A 19,243-nucleotide genomic window follows, 5' to 3' on the forward strand; every position below is an offset into this window, starting at 1 on the left:
AAAAGAAAATTTTTAAATTACGGTAGTAAAAGGGCCAAAGTTGCTTGAATAGTTATTTATTTGTATTTTTTAAACAACCATTTCAACAGGTCAACATTATTCTATTTATTGTCCCCTACTGGTTTCACCAGAGGGGACTTATGGTTTGCGGTCTGTGTGTCTGTCAGTCCGTCCCATTTTTCTGGATCCTGCGATAACTTTAAAAGTTCTTATTTTTTCATGAAACTTTCAACATGGATAGATGGCAATATATAATGGACATAATGCATGTCATTTCATTTGGTTCCTACATCAACATTTATGGTTGCTATGGCAACAAATATAAAATATAATAAAAATAAAATTCTGACAATCGTGGAGCTGGTAGGGGAAATATATTGCTTGGCAATAGTCTTGTTAACATTTTTTTTAGTAATAACTTATTACAATAATAATAGTTTTAATAGTTTTATCCCTTTTTCCATTGAGAACAGACAACAGATTGAGCGTCATTCTGACTGATAATGAGTTCCCTCAGTCCTTTGATTGTAAAACTTCATAATAATGCACCATGCTAACCAGGTCATGTGATCTTGCAGGCTTTATTTACCCCACCCATACACAGGGCCTCCCTAAGAAGTCAGGTACTATCCCCGATTTGATGTGATGTGTTACATATATCTAAGCCTGGCTTGCTTTTTTCAAAGGAACCAAAACTACAGTTTTCAAATATTTGCCTAATTTTATTTGATCATTATGTGTATATCTAAATCCTTTTTTTTATATTTAAATAAGGAAGAGTTAAAGTTTTTTTCTGAATTTTGACTTTATTCATATGTTATGTTTTCATTAATAAAATAATAAATAAGTAATTACACATGCTCAAGTATTGTGTACAGTCTCATCACTACCTATATACTGCAGACTTAACACAATATCACGGTCACTCAGAGAGTCTATATAAGAACAATTTCTTTAATTCATTATGTTTACTTTTTGTTTACATATTAAAACTTATGTTCAAGGTTAAGTGAATACATAATTCACACTTTTTGAGTTCCTCTGACAAAATGCTTGCGTCCCCTGTTTCATCTATCCAGAATATTTGCTTTCCACATTTTCTTCTTTAAAACTGAGCTATGTATATTTACTTATGCCAAACTTATAACTCCTGATAACCAACACACTCGGAGTACTTTCTCTCAACGATTATTAACAAAAAATATCAATAACAAGATTTTCAGGAAATTTTAGTTTTTTTCAATTTTCCATAACTTTGTATGTATCATATTTATCTGATGAATTTAGTACATCTTCTTGTAATTTTGTAATTATATAACTTTTAATTAATACAAGTTAATGAACAGAACAGATGGAACAGAAATTTTATTTAGACTTATACATAAGGCACATTGTCTTAATACATACAGTATATAAGTAAGTATGTCACGTTTTTAATACATTTAAGTTCAATACAAATGAACAAAAATACGAAAAATAACTACAAATGAGAAAATGAACCAATGAGTTATCAATGATTCATCTTTTAATTTCACCTGATCACTTCATGCTTAGGATAAGCCTTTGGAATAAGTCGATGTGTGGTGTCAAGTGTTGTCAACATGTAACTTGTTTCCACTCAAGAGGCCACATGTTGGGCTCAACAAGTTTGAATCCAGGTAAAGTGGGTCAAGAATCTAGGTCACAAGAAAATGCGGCTTATGGAGTTGTTGGACTAAAATAGACCTGATAATCAGTCTGATAAAGTTTCATCACAATTTCTTGATGAAACATTGTCACAATGTGCATCTTAATGAATTCAAAAACATGCTTGAATCTAGATCAAGTGGGTTAACAACTAGTTCTCTCGGCAAGTCTTCAACAATTGTTATACCTTGAACTGAGGTAATCGCTTTAGGGCTATAATGACATTTTTTATTTGTAATAAAACCTTTTTTCCGGGGGTATGACGTTTAAAGCAGTTGCAATATTCACATTTAAATATTTTGGTTAAAAACAAAACATCAATGCAGCTTGTGTACATGTTATGACAAGTTAAGGAGGGCTTATTGAAACAATCATGATAATTACTAATTGTATTCTAATTGTATTTTCTTTTCCTTACGTCATTTGTTTTATATTAGCACTATGTTTTGAATAATAAAATATGCTCCATTAAGTAATTATCAGATATTATTAAAATAATTTCTTCAATAAGTCATATGCCTCTTTAAGTAAGTAGCTGAATATTCCCATGGGAGACGGAAAACTACAACGGGCGAGGCATGGTATGGTATTGCGCAAGGGGGGTTAGAGGGTTAGGGTTAGGGTTTGGGTTAGTGTTAGGGGTCGGGTTAGGGTTTGGGTTAGCCTAAACCCAACCCTTACCCGACCCCTAACCCTTACCCTAACCCTTTTTTGGGGTTATCACCCCTGACCATGCCTCACCCGTTGTAGTTTTCCGTCTCCCGGTTTAACATTGAAAATCTTTGTACAATTGAATAGCTTGGTGTGATTTTAAGAAAAATATAAATGAATCAGTTCCAGCTATATTTGATTTGTGAATAGGTTAGCCATGTGATATTGACAAGAGCATAAGCAAAGTGGGAAAATCATTTTCACATTAAATATAAGAGAAATTAGATATTGAATGCGGTCTAAGAAAAGAGGGCTTAATGCAGGTGTGTAAAGTGTCATCCCAGATTAGCCTGTGAAGCCTGCACAGGCTAATAAGTGCCGATACTATCCGCCTAAACTTGATTTTTGCTAAAAAGAGACTTTCTAAAACGAAAACTATCATAAAAGCAGAAAGTGTCGTCCATGATTAGCCTGTGTGGACTGCACAGGCTAATCTGGGAGGAAACTTAAGCATTTGCAATAAACAGCCTTTTCATAGAGCGTGGTACATGTATATATTTTTAAGTGCATCGTTATAACTACATTAACATGTCACTTAGATTTTATAGTTTTTGTCACTCTTTTTTAATACTCATTATACTTAAAACATTGATTGCTCTACAATCTCAAAATGAACTTTTATACTAAAAAGGCCAAATAGTAAAAACTATTGTAAACTAAGAAAACATTTCCTGAGCAACAATTATGTGCCTTCCTGCATGAAAATATAGATGGTACCCAGCTTGATTTGGTTTTAAGTCTACATTTCAAACTAAATGAATTGAGGATTGCTTTGCTAGAGTTCAAGAATAGCTCAGATAATGTGTTTACTTAAAAATAAAATGTTGCAATATTTGTTGGGCTTCTGATTTATAAGAGCCTTGCTGTGGGAAAATGGGGCTTAATGCGTGTGTAAAGTCTTGTTCCAGATAAGCCTGTGAGGTCTGCACAGGCTAATTAGCAATGACACTTTTCACATAAATTGGATTTTCTCTAAGAAGAGACTTCCTTTAAAATCCATAACAGCAGAAAGTATGCTTCCCGAGTAGCCTGTGTGAAATGCACAGGCTAATCTTGGATAACACTTTCATACATGCATTAAGCCTGGTTCTCCATGACGGCTTCTCATTTGTATTTTTCTGAAAAAAAAACTACTTTCATTTTGTAAATCTTAAGTAAGGCAAGACCTTTCTTTTATTTTAATTCTTAATTACGCACATTAACTTTCCATGTGAAGTGACAGTCAAAATCTGGTTGTTAATCTGAATACTTGAACACTTGAGATTCCTTTTGTTTTTGTTAATTTCAGAAGAAAATATTTTGTGACAATTCGTTGACGTATTGTTCATATGGTGCCCTGGTTGTTATGAGTTTCCATATTCCACCAACTAATTGGTACATTTGTGGGCTGTTTCAGACAATGAATTGACAGAGTTCTTGGACAGCAGACGCAGTGAGAAGGGGAAAGCCTGGGTGGACAAATGTCGCAATCTCCTCTCCAAGTTCTTTGCTAGCAAGGGTGATCAGGTGAAGGGGGCAGGTAAATGTTGCTGACCCCAGGTCGTATCTTATTGTATTGCCAAAGCCAAATAAAAATGATGTCTTCCGTAATTACTCTATGTTTTTGACACTCTTACAAATAATTAATTATCCCCCGCCATAGGCTGAGGGATATTGTTTTGGCGTTGTCCGTCCATCAGTCTTTCTGTCCGTCCGTCTTTCTGTCCGTCCGTCAGTCCGTCTTTCCGTCCGTCCGGAGCCATATCTTGGAAATCCTTTGGCAGATTTCATTGAAACTTGGTATGAGTATATATATATGGATAAAAGGATGATGCACGTCAAATGGCATTGTACACCATCTGTTAATAACTGAGTTATGGCCATTTTTTGTATCTTGAAAAAATGTGTTTTTGAGTGTCAAATATAACACTTTTGTGTCCAAAAGCTTATTGGCGGGGGATATCAATTCAACGAATTTGCATGTTTATTTTGTGTCCGAAAATTAATATACGGAAAACATTAAAAAATTACAGTTGTCAGAAAGTTTAGAGACAACAATTAAGGTGTGCAAAAATTATAATTATATTGAAATAAAACCAATAAATTAACGTACAATAATTTTCTTGTGATTAATCTTTTTTGCTTTAAAAATAATAAATACGATTTCACAGCTTCTGTGTTTTGTGCTGTTTGCACATATCCATTTTTACTTTGCTCTTGAGTGGGAAAGGGTTAAAGGAAGTCTCTTCTTTGCAAAAATATTTAAGACCGAAAGAATGGTTGCTAATTACCATTTGCAAACTATATTCGCCTTGACCTCTTTATTCAGTGTCGTTCTTTACTGTTATTGAATGAGCCTTCTGCGAAAACTGGGCTTAATGCATGTTTGTTAAAAAAATGTCTCAGATTAGCCTGTGTAGTCCTCGCAGGCTAATCAGGAACAACACGTTCCTCTTAAATGGATTGTTGCTAAGAACAGATTCCTTTGAATTGAAATTACAATAAAAGCAGAAAGCTGCATCCCTTATCAGACTGCACGCAAAATTCAAAGGCTTATCTTGAAAAACACTTTATGCACTTGCATTAAGACCCGTTTTCAATTCTTTTTTGTGTAATAAATGACTTTTCACGATTTCAATGGACTTGCTTTTAGTTTTAATCCAAGGTTGTTTTTTTCCCCAGTGATCCAGAAGATTCTAGAACAGAGTGTGAACGTAATGTCGACAATTCCTGAAGAATCGGTGTTCCCTCTTATGCAATTTGCAGGTAATTTTGTAATTTACCAAGTGTTTGCACGTGTTTGTCTTTTAAGTAAAATACTTATATCTAATTCATGGAGGCATCTTCCAAATCATAAAGAAATTTATCTTCATGTGATAATAATTAACAATAAGGGTTGTCACATAATATTACATGATTTATGTAGACATATTTAACATTTGTGTAGTTGGTCAATATGTTCTTTAGTTTGGAACACATATGGTATGCATTCTGAAATTTAATTATCAAATGCTAACAAATTATGTTGCACTTCTGAACTTTACTGAAAGTAACATAAACAACCAATATTAAACAATTTTTTCAAGACTTTCAAACAGAATTTTAGTTTATGGTGTTATTGTAACATTTCTCATTCATGGTTGTGTTTGTCATCTTGACCGTGGAGTTGAATGCATTGGGAATTGGACTTGCCTGTCTGTCCATCATTACATCACAAGCTTGTGTAGTCAACTTCTGCTATTCACCATTTTCCACTGTGAAGAAAAGTGAAAATGGCTATATGCAAACAGCATCAAACCAGAACAACCTGCAAGTAACTCCAGTCTGTTCCGGTTTTATGCTGTTTGATGCTTATCAGTATCTAAGTTTTGGAGATGAAGCCTTAAAAACTTAAATGTAGTAAGAAAAGTCTTAAATTAAATATTTACATTTAAATATAATTCTCTAAGGGACTACAAATGCATGAAAATACATACTTAAGTGGTAAAGGGTTAACTGTGTGGATCAAACTTTCACAGTTGAATGATTTTTGTGGGTAGATGATATACAACAGGAATTAGGATGTGATGAAATTTGGCAGAATTATGGCTCTTTGTCTATTTTTCGTCACCAGATTATTGTGATTTCAACTCCTTTAACTTCTGGGCGGAACTCACTTAAACTGTTACGGTTGAATAACCTTAACTTGTAGAGTATTGTGGATAAATTATTTGGGCTGTGACAAGTATAAGCAGAAATATAGTCATAAAATATTTTGTTATAAACTCCTCATACTTCTTTGAAGATTTTGCTCAAACATTTAATGCTTAATGACCTTCATGTTTAGAAAGGAATTTTGACTGCAATCAGTTTTTGCTTCATTGTGGCCCTTGGTCTTTTTGTCCGTGTAGTGTAAAGAGTGGATTTGCCTGTGTCCAAACATATATTGTTGGTGCAAAGACGTCTGTGATATTGATATGATGCAAAATGTACATAATTGGGCTGTGCTGTGTGAAAAAGTTTAATGTGTGTGCGTAAAATGTTGTCCCAGATTAGCCTGTGCAGTCAGCACAGGCTAATCAGGTACAACACTTTACACTTTTTTGATTTTTTTTTGTTTAAAGAAAGTATCTTCTTAGCCAAAATCCAGTTTAGGTGGAAAGTGTCTTTCCTGATTAGTTTGTGCTGACTTCACAGGCTAATCTGGGATGACACTTTACGCACATGCATTAAACCCCTTTTTAACAGAGCACGGCCCATATATAAAAAAGAAGTGTTATGCCATATTCTCCATACGCATCGCCAGACCAGACTGCCCATCCATGCAGTCTAGTCAGGTTTACCCTGTCGGCTAACATGACAAATGTGGCATAAGACCCATTTTTGCACGACATGTTGTTTATAGTTATTAAATGCAACTGATGATATGTCTGTGTTTGTATTCATCATCGCATCTTTTAGGGAATGACAGCACTGTGAAAGCAGTCAGCTTGACACCTCTACAGCAGTTAGGCATCAAAATTGCCATCAGGTTTGAACCAGAATTAATAGTTTATTCTTAGCTGCACTTTGGGTATTCAACAAATAAAGCAAATGCATTCTACATTAATCTTGTATTCTTTGCCTTGTATAAACCCTGTGCCTTGGATAAACTTCACCATATTCTACACTAACCTGATATTCTCTGTGTGTTGGATAAACTTCACCATATTCTACACTAACCTTGTATTCTCTGTGTGTCGGACAAACTTCACCATATTCTACACTAACCTTGTATTCTCTGTGTGTTGGACAAACTTTACCATAGTCTACCCTCACATTGTATTCTCTGTGTGTTGGAAAAACTTTACCATATTCTACACTAACATTGTATTCTCTGTGTGTTGAACAAACTTCACCATATTCTACACTAACCTTGTAGTATATGTGTCTTGGATAAACTTCACCATATTCTACACTAACCTTGTATTATCTGTGCATTGGACAAACTTCACCATATTCAACACTAACCTTGTATCCTCTGTGTGTCGGACAAACTTAACCATATTCTACACTAACCTTGTATTTTCTGTGTGTTGGACAAACTTCACCATATTCTACACTTACCTTGTATTCTCTGTGTGTACTATAAACTTCACCATATTCTACACTAACCTTGTATTCTCTGTGTGTTGGATAAACTTCACCATATTCTACACTAACCTTGTATTCTCTGTGTGTTGGGCAAACTTCACCATATTCTACACTAACCTTGTATTCTCTGTGTGTATGATAAACTTCACCATATTCTACACTAACCTTGTATTCTCTGTGTATTGGACAAACTTCACCATATTCTTCACTAACCTTGTATTCTCTGTGTGTTGGACAAACTTCGCCATTTTCTACACTAACCTTGTATTCTCTGTATGTTGGACAAACTTCACCATATTCTACACTAACCTTGTATTCTCTGTGTGCTGGATAAACTATTCCATATTTTACACTAACCTTGTATTCTCTGTGTGTTGGACAAACTTCACCATATTCTACACTAACCTTGTATTCTATGTGTGTATGATAAACTTCACCATATTCTACACTAACATTGTATTCTCTGTGTGTTGGACAAACTTAACCATATTCTACACTAACCTTGAATTCTCTGTGTGCTGGACAAACTTCACCATATTCTACACTTACCTTGAATTCTCTGTACGATAAACTTCACCATATTCTACACTAACCTTGTATTTTCTGTGTATTGGATAAACTTCACCATATTCTACACTAACCTTGTATTCTCTGTGTGTTGGACAAACTTAACCATATTCTACACTAACCTTGTATTCTCTGTGTGTTGGACAAACTTCACCATATTCTTCACTAACCTTGTATTCTCTGTGTGTTGGACAAACTTCACCATATTCTACACTAACCTTGTATTCTCTGTGTGTTGGATAAACTTCACCATATTCTACACTTACCTTGTATTCTCTGTGTGCTGGACAAACTTCACCATATTCTACACTAACCTTGTATTCTCTGTGTGTTGCACAAACTTCACCATATTCTACACTACCCTTGTATTCTCTGTGTGTTGGACAAACTTCACCATATTCTACACTAACCTTTTATTCTCTGTGTGTTGGATAAACTGTTCCATATTTTACACCCATCTTGTACATATGAGCCTTTTTCATGAAAATTTGGCTTAATTCATGTGCATATAGTACTGTCCCAGATTAGCCTGTGCATTTTGCACAGGTTAATCAGGTATCGCACTTTCCGCCTTTATATAATGTGTTGTTAATAAGATCTCTCTTGTAAACAAAAAGCCTGTCCAGGTTCCTGAAAGCCTGAAAGTGTCGTCCTTAATTAGCATGTGCAGACTGCACAGACTTATCTTATATGACATTATATTCACATGCCCTATTCTCAGTTTTCTGAGAACAACGCTGATGTACTCACTATTTATGTTCCAGGTATGGTATCCACCTTAAGGTAGTGCACACGTCTTCTGACGCCACAGACAGTCTCACCTTCCTCATGAGACAGGTGAAGTTCTACCTGGAGCAGCAACAAAAGACACCCGACTCACAACTTAGTATCCTTGGTTACTTTATGATTGCCTGGCAACTGTTGCTATATACTCCTCTGAAGTTAGTAAAATTGTGTACACCAGTTGAATGGAAGCCATTTGTGTGTCAGTTGATGATAATTTATAAGGCAAAATATTTTTAGCTCAAATAATTGCTCAGGTGAGCTTTTGTGACCAGTTTTTGTCCGTCGTCAGTCCGTTAACATTTGTTCATAAACGCTCTAGAGGCCACATTTATTGTCCGATCTTCATGAAAGTTGGTCAGAAGCTTCGTCCCAATGAAATCTCGGTAGAGTATGAAACTGGGTCGTGCCGGGTCAAAAAAAAGGTCACTAGGTCAAAAAAAAGAAAAAACTTGTAAACACTGTATAAGTCACATTTAATGCCCAATCTTCATGTAACTTTGTCAACATGTTTGTCTTAATGATATGTTGGTTGAGTTCAAAAGTGGTTCTGATCCGTTGAAAAACATGGCCGCCAGTGGGCGGGGCAGTTTTCCTTATTTGGCTATAGAAAAACCTTGTAAACACTCTGCTGGAAGCCACAATTTTTGCCCAATCATCATGAAAGTTGGTCAAAACATTGGTTTTATTGATTTCTCGGAAATGGTCCAGATCGGTGAAAAAACATGGCCGCCAGTGGGCGGGACATTTTTCTCTATATGTATATAGTGAAAACATGTAAACACTCTAGAAGTCACATTTTTGGCCCAATTTTCATGAAATTTTGTCAGAACTTTTGTTTCCTAGATACGTGAGTAAAGTTTGAAAATGGTTCGGGTCCGTTGAAAAACATGGTTGTCAGGGGGACAGGGCAGTTTTCCTTATATTTATATAGTAAAAAGGCTTGTAACTAAATCATGAATTAAAGTCATGTAACATGCGAGACAACTCTTCTAAATATTGCATTTAAGTTTACAGTAGTTACTCCCCTTTGATTATTAATGTTTTCATAATAATACAGTGTAGTTGTGTGTATCATTTATTTGTTAATTGCTATTCGAGGTTGGATGTTTTTTTTAGCTCACCTGATTGCTCAGGTGAGCTTTTGTGACTGGTCTTTGCCTGTCGTCCGTCCGTCGTCCGTCCGTCCACATTTGTTCGTAAACACTCTAGAGGCCACATTTATTGTCCGATCTTCATGAAGCTTGGTCAGAAGATTTGTCCCAATGATATCTCTATCGAGTTCGAAACTGGGTTATGCTGGGTCAAAAACTAGGTCACTAGGTCAAAAAAAAGAAGAAAAAGCTTGTAAACACTGTAGAAGTCACATTTAATGCCCAATCTTCATGTAACTTTGTCAAAATGTCGGTCTTAATGATATGTTGGTTGAGTTCAAAAGCGGTTCCGGTTCGTTCAAAAACATGGCCGCCAGTGGGCTGGGCAGTTTTCCTTATATGGCTAAAGAGAAAATTTGTAAACACTCTAGAAGTCACAATTTTGGTCCAATCATCTTGAAAGTTGATCAAAACATTGGTTTTATTAATATGTCGGATGAGTTCGAAAATGGTCCAGATCGGTGAAAAAACCTGGCCGCCAGTGGGCGGGGCATTTTTTTCTATATGTATATAGTGAAAACATGTGAACACTCTAGAAGTCACATTTTTTGCCCAATTTTCATGAAATTTGGTCAGAACATTTGTTTCCTTGATATGAGAGTTGAGTTGGAAAATGGTTCCGGTCAGTTGAATAACATGGCTGCCGGGGGGCAGTTTTCTTATATTTATATAGTAAAAAAAAGCTTGTGAACACTCCAGAAGTCACATTTTTTGCCCAATCATCATGAAACTTGGTGAAATGATTGGTTTTATATATATTTCAGATGAGTTCGCAAATGGTCCCGATGGGTCAATAAACATGGCTGCCAGGGGGGTGGGGCAGATTTCCTTATGTGACTACATAGAGAAACCTTGTGATTGAACACTATAGAAGTCACATATTTTGCCTAATCATCGTGAAACTTAGTCAATACATTGGTTTTATTGATTTCTTGGACAAGTTGGAAAATGGCTCAGATTGGTCAAACATACTTTTTAGCTCACCTGATTGCTCAGGTGAGGTTTTAGGATTGGTCTTTGTCCGCTGTCCGTCCATCCACATTTGGTTTGTAAACACTCTAGCATTCACATTTCTCAAGCATTCTTTATCAAAGTTGCTGAAAGATCTCAGTCAAGTTTGATGATGAGCAAAAATCACATAATTAATGCCCTAATTATTGCCCTTAGATTGTCCAAATCATTATATTATACAAAATCCTTGTAAGCAAAGTTTGATGTTTGGTAAGGGGGGTGAACTCAAAATATAGGTCACCATTTCAAATCTTTCAAAAATAAAAACACTCCCTACGCCAGAGTTTTGGTTCAATAATAATAAAACTTGACCTGGATGTTTGTCTGGTCAATATCTAGGTCAAGTTTGACATTAGGTAAAGATTGAATGAACGGACTCCTCTCAGGTGAGCGAACTAGGGCCATCTTGGCCCTCTTGTTTTCTAACATGATCAGAAAGTAATTTTTATAGTGCAGTGAGTAGTATATAGAAGTCACTATCAGTGGCTTTGTTGGTTGTTAGCTGATAGGTCAGTCAGTTTTGCGGCTGTTGGTTGGTCATTCAATTTGTCCACACAAGTTTGCAAACAACTTTCACATTTCTCAAGTGATTAATTTAAAACTTTAAATATCTCATAACCATGGTGTGATGTTGTGGAAGAAATTTAGTTCATCCAAAGTCATCAACAACATTATTGAAGAATTTTCCCTTTATAATAGCCGACAAGGGGGTATTACTCTTGTTTGTGACAAAACTCAAGTTATGCTTGTTATAGAACACATGAGATTCAGAGGTCTCATTGGTCGATGTTTGGATGTCAGTTGCTGCAAGAATTTTACCTGGTATAAGAGTTTGAAATTACATTAAACAACTTATTGAAATAGTTCCCAGTTGTCAAATAGCTGATAAACAATGATAGATCAAAACTAATGATCTAACAATTAAGCGTGCAATTGTAATTATAAAACACCAGACTTTAAACTTAAATAGTATTCTTGGTTAATGTATGGCTCAAAACTTGTCTACTAGCATTCGCTGATGAAAGTCTCTGATCTTAGCAAAAATACAGGCGGAAAGTGTTGTCCCTGATTAGCCTGTGCGGACTGCACAGGCTAATCTGGGATGACACTTAACGCAAATGCATTATGCCCAGTTTTCTCAGAATGCAACTCGTTTTAAGAAACACTTAACATGAGGACAATATGCTTTTATATTCAATCTCAATTCACAAGGTAAAAAGAAACAGACTCTTCTGCAGTCTAATCAAAGTTGTAGCCTTGTCTCCAAACGCCAAAACATTTTGTACCAGCATTTACAGTGCTAAAAGAACACAGATGGTGATCAAGTACTGAACTACTAGCCTGATGATCCTTGACCTCAGTCTTAGAATACATGAAGAATGGTTACACAGGTTTTGACTGGTTTGCAGCCACAGTGTTTCTCATATTCAATGGTAACCATGACCGCGCCTGGGACTTCCTGCAGAGTTTCTCCACCCTAGGGGCGTCCGGTTACCTATGGATACCACGCCTACATGCCTCTGTAAGAATACTGGGTTTGTTTGACGAATAACAAATGCTGATTGTGTAGAAAGACTGTTGGTTCACAAGATGGGTAAAAGAGGGATATAATTTGCATACATCAATCATTGAGTGTTTAACTAGTCTATCTGATCTGTATATATCCTTATTTTTGTATATCTACATGTTTTCCTCTTGTAGACTACTGATGTTGAGCATATACATTTGTATTATACCCATTCCTAAGCATTTTTTTCATAGATTCTCAAGACACCCAAGGACTTGTTTTACCCAGGAAATAAACTCAACAATCTCTTGATAAGCCTTTTTGATGCAATCAAGGAAATATAAATTAATGGGTTGATACTAGAAAACTAACCAAGTTGTTCCACGAAAATTAAGTTCAACAAAAGGGTTTTAGCTTCATTCTGGGCTTAATGTGCGCAAAGTGTCTTTCTTCATTAGACTTTGAAGTCTGGGCTTAATGTGCGCAAAGTGTCTTTCTTCATTAGACTTTGAAGTCCAAACAAGCTCATCAGGGACATCACTTTCCACCTAGACTGTTTTCCAGAAAAGCGCAAAGCATAATCCCTGATTAGCCAATGCAGACTGCTAATCTGTGACGACACTTTACCCACATGCATTAAGCCCAGTTTTTCCAGAACAAGGTTCAAATAAACAATGCATTGTTTCCATTCTGTAGGTCCATCTTCCTAGTGCACTCAGCGCCAGTGGAATACACCCGCTGTTCTCTAGTACCGGGCACAACATTGAGTTCATACTGCAGATAGAGCTACCTCTGGTCTCATCTGCCTTTAAAATGTCAGGGTATACACCTGCACAGGTAGGTCGTATTACACATCTGTTGGTTTCCTCTAGTATTTTCTACATTTAAATGTTTGGGTACATACCTGCACAGGTAGATTTTATTATACATCGGGTTTCCTCTAGGACTGTCTACATTTAAACTGTCTGGGTACAAACCTGCACAGGTAGGTCTTAAAACACATTGGGCTTCCTCTAGTAGTGTTTGCATTTAAAATGTCAGTGTATTTACCTGCACAGGTAGGTGATAGTTCTTACTAAAATCCCCTTGTCTCAGATGCTTTTAAAATGTCACATCACACAACCTCAAAGGAAGGTTGTAGTTCATTCTGCAAATATGATTATCTGTAGTCTTTTATGCCTTTAAAATATCTGGGTACACACCTACACAGGTCGGTCATAGTTTTTCGTGCAAATAGAGTTGTCACTAGTCTCTGATGCCTATTAAATATCAGGGTACACCGATTTGCTGGCACTTGCTACAATGGTGTTTGATAACTATGGCATATTTCATCATAAATTATACCAATTTTAACTGTCTGACACAGTGTTTGATATGACTACAATGGTCTTTTTTCATCTAAGATTTGCCGGCACTGACTGATACATTGATTGATAACTGTTTCATTTTTCAACACAGATTGTCAGCACTTGCTGAGTTGCTGTGTTTGATAACTGTGGCATGTTCTCTCACCAGATCTGCCAGCACTGGCTGACCCAGTGTTTCTGGAACTACCTGGACTGGCAGGACGTGTGCCACTACATCGTGGTGTGCCTGATCCACGGGGTGGACCACCAGGTGTACGTCTGCGTGGCAATCCTCAACCACCTGCAGAGCTACATCATGGCGCACATGCAGACCCATGATCTCATCATGTTCCTCAAGGTATAAAATCTAGGTGCCTAACAAGGCTAACTCGGCCATTCGCCAAATTAGACAATGGCTACAAATAAGGACATATGGCTTAAGAGCTTAAGAAATTTTAATTTGGCTACTTGTCTTTCTTAATAACCACTATATGGTAGTCCAAAGAATAAGTCTAAAGCATAAAAGGTACATTTGGCTACAGAAAATTGTAAGCAAATGGGAGCACTGACTATGTGCATATATAGAGTTTGAAAATCTTATCCACTTGACTTGGTATAACCACTTGCCTTGGGAACTAGTTAAGGTTTTGTGCTAAGCTAATAAAGCTGTATTTGATCCTTACTGGGTATTTTATTTATTCCATAATATTTTACAAAATATTCTGTCTTAATTTTAAATATAAACACACAAAAAAGGCAAAAAAAGCCCTGCCATAAACAACTAACGACGTCTTGAAATAAACAAGATGATGTTATTGTTCAGGGCATAACAGCTTTAACCTGGAAATGCTGAAAGAAAGCTAAGTATTTTCCATAAGATTTTATCAAGACAATGTATGCTCGATGATGGGATTTAATAATACATTGAATATTTGAGTAGCGGTCTGAAAGAGCTTATATTCAAATAATGAATGTGCGTAAAGTTTCTCCCAGATTTGCACAGGCATATCAGAGATGACACTGTCCACTTTTATGGTATTTGTTATTTCTATGATATTTCTTCTAAGCAAATGTCTGATTAAGGCAAAAAGTGTTGTCCCTTATTAGCCTGTGCACAGGCTAAACTGGAAAATACTCTGCGCAAAAGGATTGAGCCCCATTTTTCTAGAGCGCAGATCTATTGTATTGATCAGCATACTTACAACTTCAAGTTTCTCAAGGTAACATGCCTGAGGTCAATGACTACAAACATTAAAATCATAGTCTCATAGACTTTATCTCATAAATTTCACTAATGAAAAATAAATGCTCATATGTTACTGGTTCAAGCAATTTTATTTGTCAATATTTTGAGTGAAGACTAACTTTGAGAAGAACAGCGTTTGTAATACTGAGCCTGGATGACGGCTTTGCGGTACTCTATCAGATCTGCTATATTTGCGGAGGAAAAGTGAGAGTCCATTAACTCACCACAGCAATGAGACTGAAATACTGTAAAAAATGGTTTCAAGTCCAACAAACAAATCAAATAATGTTCATATAACTCTATACACCCAATTGAAATTGTTGATTTGTTCATGCTTTACATGAATGCAGTATTTTCCTCTTTTTACAAATACATGAATTACTCATATTATAATTTCAAACTGAAAATCCTTTTTTTTTTAAAGGATTTATAACAATTACCTTTGATGAAAAATAAATAGCTGGTGAGGTCACCATGCCATATTGGATATGGTGTCAACCGTGTCAGGCTATCTACTGTGAGGTCACATGTGTGATCTGCACTGTGGGAAATATGTTGAGGTCTACTCCATCGACACTTTTTTAATACCCAGGAAACTGACTCAAGAGTGTTTCAATAAGCCTTAGGCTTTTGACGCAATTGCGCGTACATAAAATAGCTTTAACAAAATTAAATAATAATGATACATACATTTATAAATGGAACAAATACATCAATGACAATTTATGGCATTTTAGCCATATTAGAGCTAGCTGTTCAGAGTGATTAAATTTCTTAGTATGGAGGTCATTTAATCTTTACTTAATCATTGTTACCATTTTGTTGACAGGAAGAGCCTATTCATGGTTTCAAGGTCGCGCAGAACCTCAAGTACATGCTGGAGCTGGAGAAGAAGTACCGCAAGATGGTTCTACCAGATATGCTGAATATCACACGACCTTGACCAGCTTAATATGACCTTGACCTTCCCAGTGAAACATACAGCATTTGTTACCTTTTGGATGAAAAGTTAGATCAACTTTGTAGTACCCAACAGTCAACCATGACCTTGTCTCTTGATTTTAGTGTCTTCACTTGCCCGGTGGGACATCAAAAACATCATTTAAGATTTTGCAAAGGATGAAAATAAATGACTTAAACATAATTATTTTTTTTTATTGAGTATATCTTTTCATACATGATTTTTATCATAGGATGTTTTCGTTTTCAAAGTTCATGTAATACGAATTTATGTTATCTTTGATGTGCTTGAAATAATTTTTTGAGCATTTTCACTGGTTCTCCTGCCAATTGACCAATTGCTTTAGGATTTTTAGCAAAAGTGTCATTAACATCAATGAACCTCACTTTAAGAAACTACTATTTTAATTGTTGAACCTGTATATTAAATATTTGAAGACATTTTGTAATTGGAAGTCATGTGATAAAGATTGGACATTTTTCATTTCATACCGTATTGTAATAAACTCCTCCATGAGTTGTTTGTAAGCCTAAAAAAGACCAGCCTTTAATCGAAATTAGCCTCCCACTGTGAAAACAGGTTGTATTGGCGTAAAGTGTCATCCCAGATTAGCCTGTGCAATCTGCACCAGCTTATCAGGAAAGACACTCCGGTTTTATGGCTTTTTTAAATAAGCCTCCCTCTTGGAAAACTGGGGTTGTATGCATATGTGTATATTTCATCCCAGATTAGCCTGTGCTATCCGCACTCGCTAAACAGGGAAGAAACTTTCTGCTCTTATGGTAATTTTTGTGTCAAATTAATTTTTTTTTTTGAAGTCTGGATTGTGTGTCAAATGGACTGACCTACTTTACTGACAATTTACTGTAAGTATCACAGTGTGGTTGACATATCAGATCTCTAAATATAGCCCGTCCATTTTTACTTTATTTAAATGGTGATTTTGTAAACATGGATTACGAATACATTGTTATGAACACTTGTCCAAAAGTGCAAGCATATTTAGATTGAAACAAGCATTACTTTCACTTGTACAACATTAATTTTTTTGTTGTATTTTATGCATTTAACTTACAATCATGTAAAAAAAGAATAGTAAAAAATGAAAATGCCTGCCATGCAATTCATGTGCTTCTGTACCACAATTACAGCAGGATATTTATCTTACGCTTTATTTTTATTTTAGTTTGTAAATAAGAATACACTTTAAGCATGTACTTGTAGTTCTGATTTTTACATAAGTGTTGTCCAAATTTATTTAAAAGTGAATTACTTAAAGTAATAAAACATTAAAATTATTCACTCAAGAACAGTTGTTTAACATGCAATAGCTATTAGTGTTTTCTTTATTGATATATTTCTGTTCTGTAAAAGCAGATATTATGAACTGTTGTTTTTGTGTGTTATTATGCCATAATGATCTCTATGCATTAAGGCAAATATTGTTTATTTATGCCATGTTTATAGCGATTAAATTTTGTACTTTTATTTAATTTTACTATTAGAGAATAAACAAAACTGGAATAATAAACTTAATGTGTTACTACTTGATTCATCCATCCACAATACCCGAATGAAATCAAAATTAGCATTATTCTGTTAAATACGCATCTAAGTGGTAAAGGGTTAAATACGTATCCAAGTGGAAAAGGGTTAAATACGTATCTAAGTGGTAAAGGGTTAAAAACGTATCTAAGTATTTAAGGGTTAAATACGCATCTAAGTGGTAAAGGTTTAAATACGTATCTAAGTGGTAAAGGGTTTAATACGTATCTAAGTGGTAAAGGGTTAAAACTGAGCTTCATGCTTGATGGTAAAGTGTAGTCCCAGATAAGCCTGTGTTGTATGCATTAGGAAAAACACCATGCCTAAACCGAAATTTCATTTCAGAGACTATTACTACTAAACAACAAATTTCCATAAAAGCTGAAAGTATCGTCCCTGATTAGCCTTTGTGAACTACACAGGCTTATAACGGTATGACATTTTAAACACATGCATTAAGCTTTGTTTTCCCAAAACTCGACTTAAATAAATAAATACCCGGTAGTGATTTTCTTGTGCTGAACAGTAGCTGTAGAATAAAGAAGACTTGCATACAATTGTGTCGTGTTCTGAGACAACTGGGTTGAATGCATGTGCGTAAAGTGTCATCCCATATTAGCCTCTGCAATCCGCACAGGCTAATCGGGGACGACACTTTCCGCCTAAATTGGATGTTTGCTAAGAAGAGACTTCATTTTAATGAAAAATGTCACAAAAGTGGAAAGTGTCGTCCCAGATTAGCCTGTGCCGACTGCACAGGCTAATCTGGGACGACACTTTATGCACATGCATTATTCCCAGTTTTCTCAGAACACAACTCAATTGATCTAAAATCTAATTTTTACCAGCCCAAGACGAATAAGATATGGGTGATATATAATATATATATATATATTGAAGAGAGATTAATTTTCTTGTATATTTTACATTTCCTCTTAATAATCTATAAATATATGTGGTTTAATTTTAAGCACTTTAAAACTAATGGAATTATGAGCTGGACAAGAAAACTAACCCACGGGACAGAATTCCTACAACTGAAGAAAAAGTGCCTGTACGTTGCACTTTTTTAATAGCCCTCTATATTAATAAATTATTAAATATGATGTACCTTTTTTAATCCATTCAACAATTCCAAGTTATATTCTGCACAAAAATGACGATTGAAGGCGAGTCTTATTTAACAGCTCCTAACTATCTTAACAAAAACCAGATGACCACTAAGTTTACAGTTACCTGTAACATTTGAATTAATCAATTATTTTACGTAAGTTTATTGCAGTAAAGCATTAACTTCAATAATTATTTCCCGGATCTATTCAAGGAAGACTGTTCCAATTGTCCCACATATAATGTTTTTTACGGCTGGACTAGAAACATAACAAGCCGACTATGATGGCCCTTAAGAGTTCAGTGACAGCAATTGTTGAAAACTTGACCTGATAGAAAGCACAAACTTAGTAAGAAAACAATAGGATGGACCTAAATGAACAAGCAATGTGTCCAAAGAGCAAAGATGCCCACACAGTCCACATTTCTCTCAAAACTCCTCTTATGTAAAACAAGCTGTTTATAGCCAAATTTGAATTTTCACCATCTAAGTGTGACCTTGACATCTGAGGTAATTATACAGGT

General features: G+C 35.5%; 1 protein-coding gene across 5 annotated transcripts in view; it reads left to right on the plus strand.

The window, feature by feature from the left end:
- The window catches only part of LOC127844596 (protein broad-minded-like), a 93,371-nt gene extending 75,778 nt beyond the window's left edge, over positions 1-17,593 (plus strand). For 3 of the 5 annotated variants that reach the window (XM_052374983.1, XM_052374984.1, XM_052374986.1), the window contains 9 exons: positions 579-623; positions 3,794-3,916; positions 5,059-5,142; positions 6,817-6,886; positions 8,820-8,941; positions 12,371-12,525; positions 13,207-13,347; positions 14,026-14,214; positions 15,932-17,593. In XM_052374983.1, the coding sequence (XP_052230943.1) occupies positions 579-623; positions 3,794-3,916; positions 5,059-5,142; positions 6,817-6,886; positions 8,820-8,941; positions 12,371-12,525; positions 13,207-13,347; positions 14,026-14,214; positions 15,932-16,045 (1,043 nt within the window). In that variant the 3' untranslated portion in view covers positions 16,046-17,593. The remainder of the gene's footprint in view (positions 1-578; positions 624-3,793; positions 3,917-5,058; positions 5,143-6,816; positions 6,887-8,819; positions 8,942-12,370; positions 12,526-13,206; positions 13,348-14,025; positions 14,215-15,931) is intronic. The other 2 variants (XM_052374985.1, XM_052374987.1) reach the window with 1 other exon arrangement.
- The last annotated feature ends 1,650 nt before the right edge of the window (positions 17,594-19,243 follow it).

The sequence above is a fragment of the Dreissena polymorpha genome, chromosome 9, assembly GCF_020536995.1.
Source record: "Dreissena polymorpha isolate Duluth1 chromosome 9, UMN_Dpol_1.0, whole genome shotgun sequence".
NCBI lineage: Eukaryota > Metazoa > Mollusca > Bivalvia > Myida > Dreissenidae > Dreissena > Dreissena polymorpha.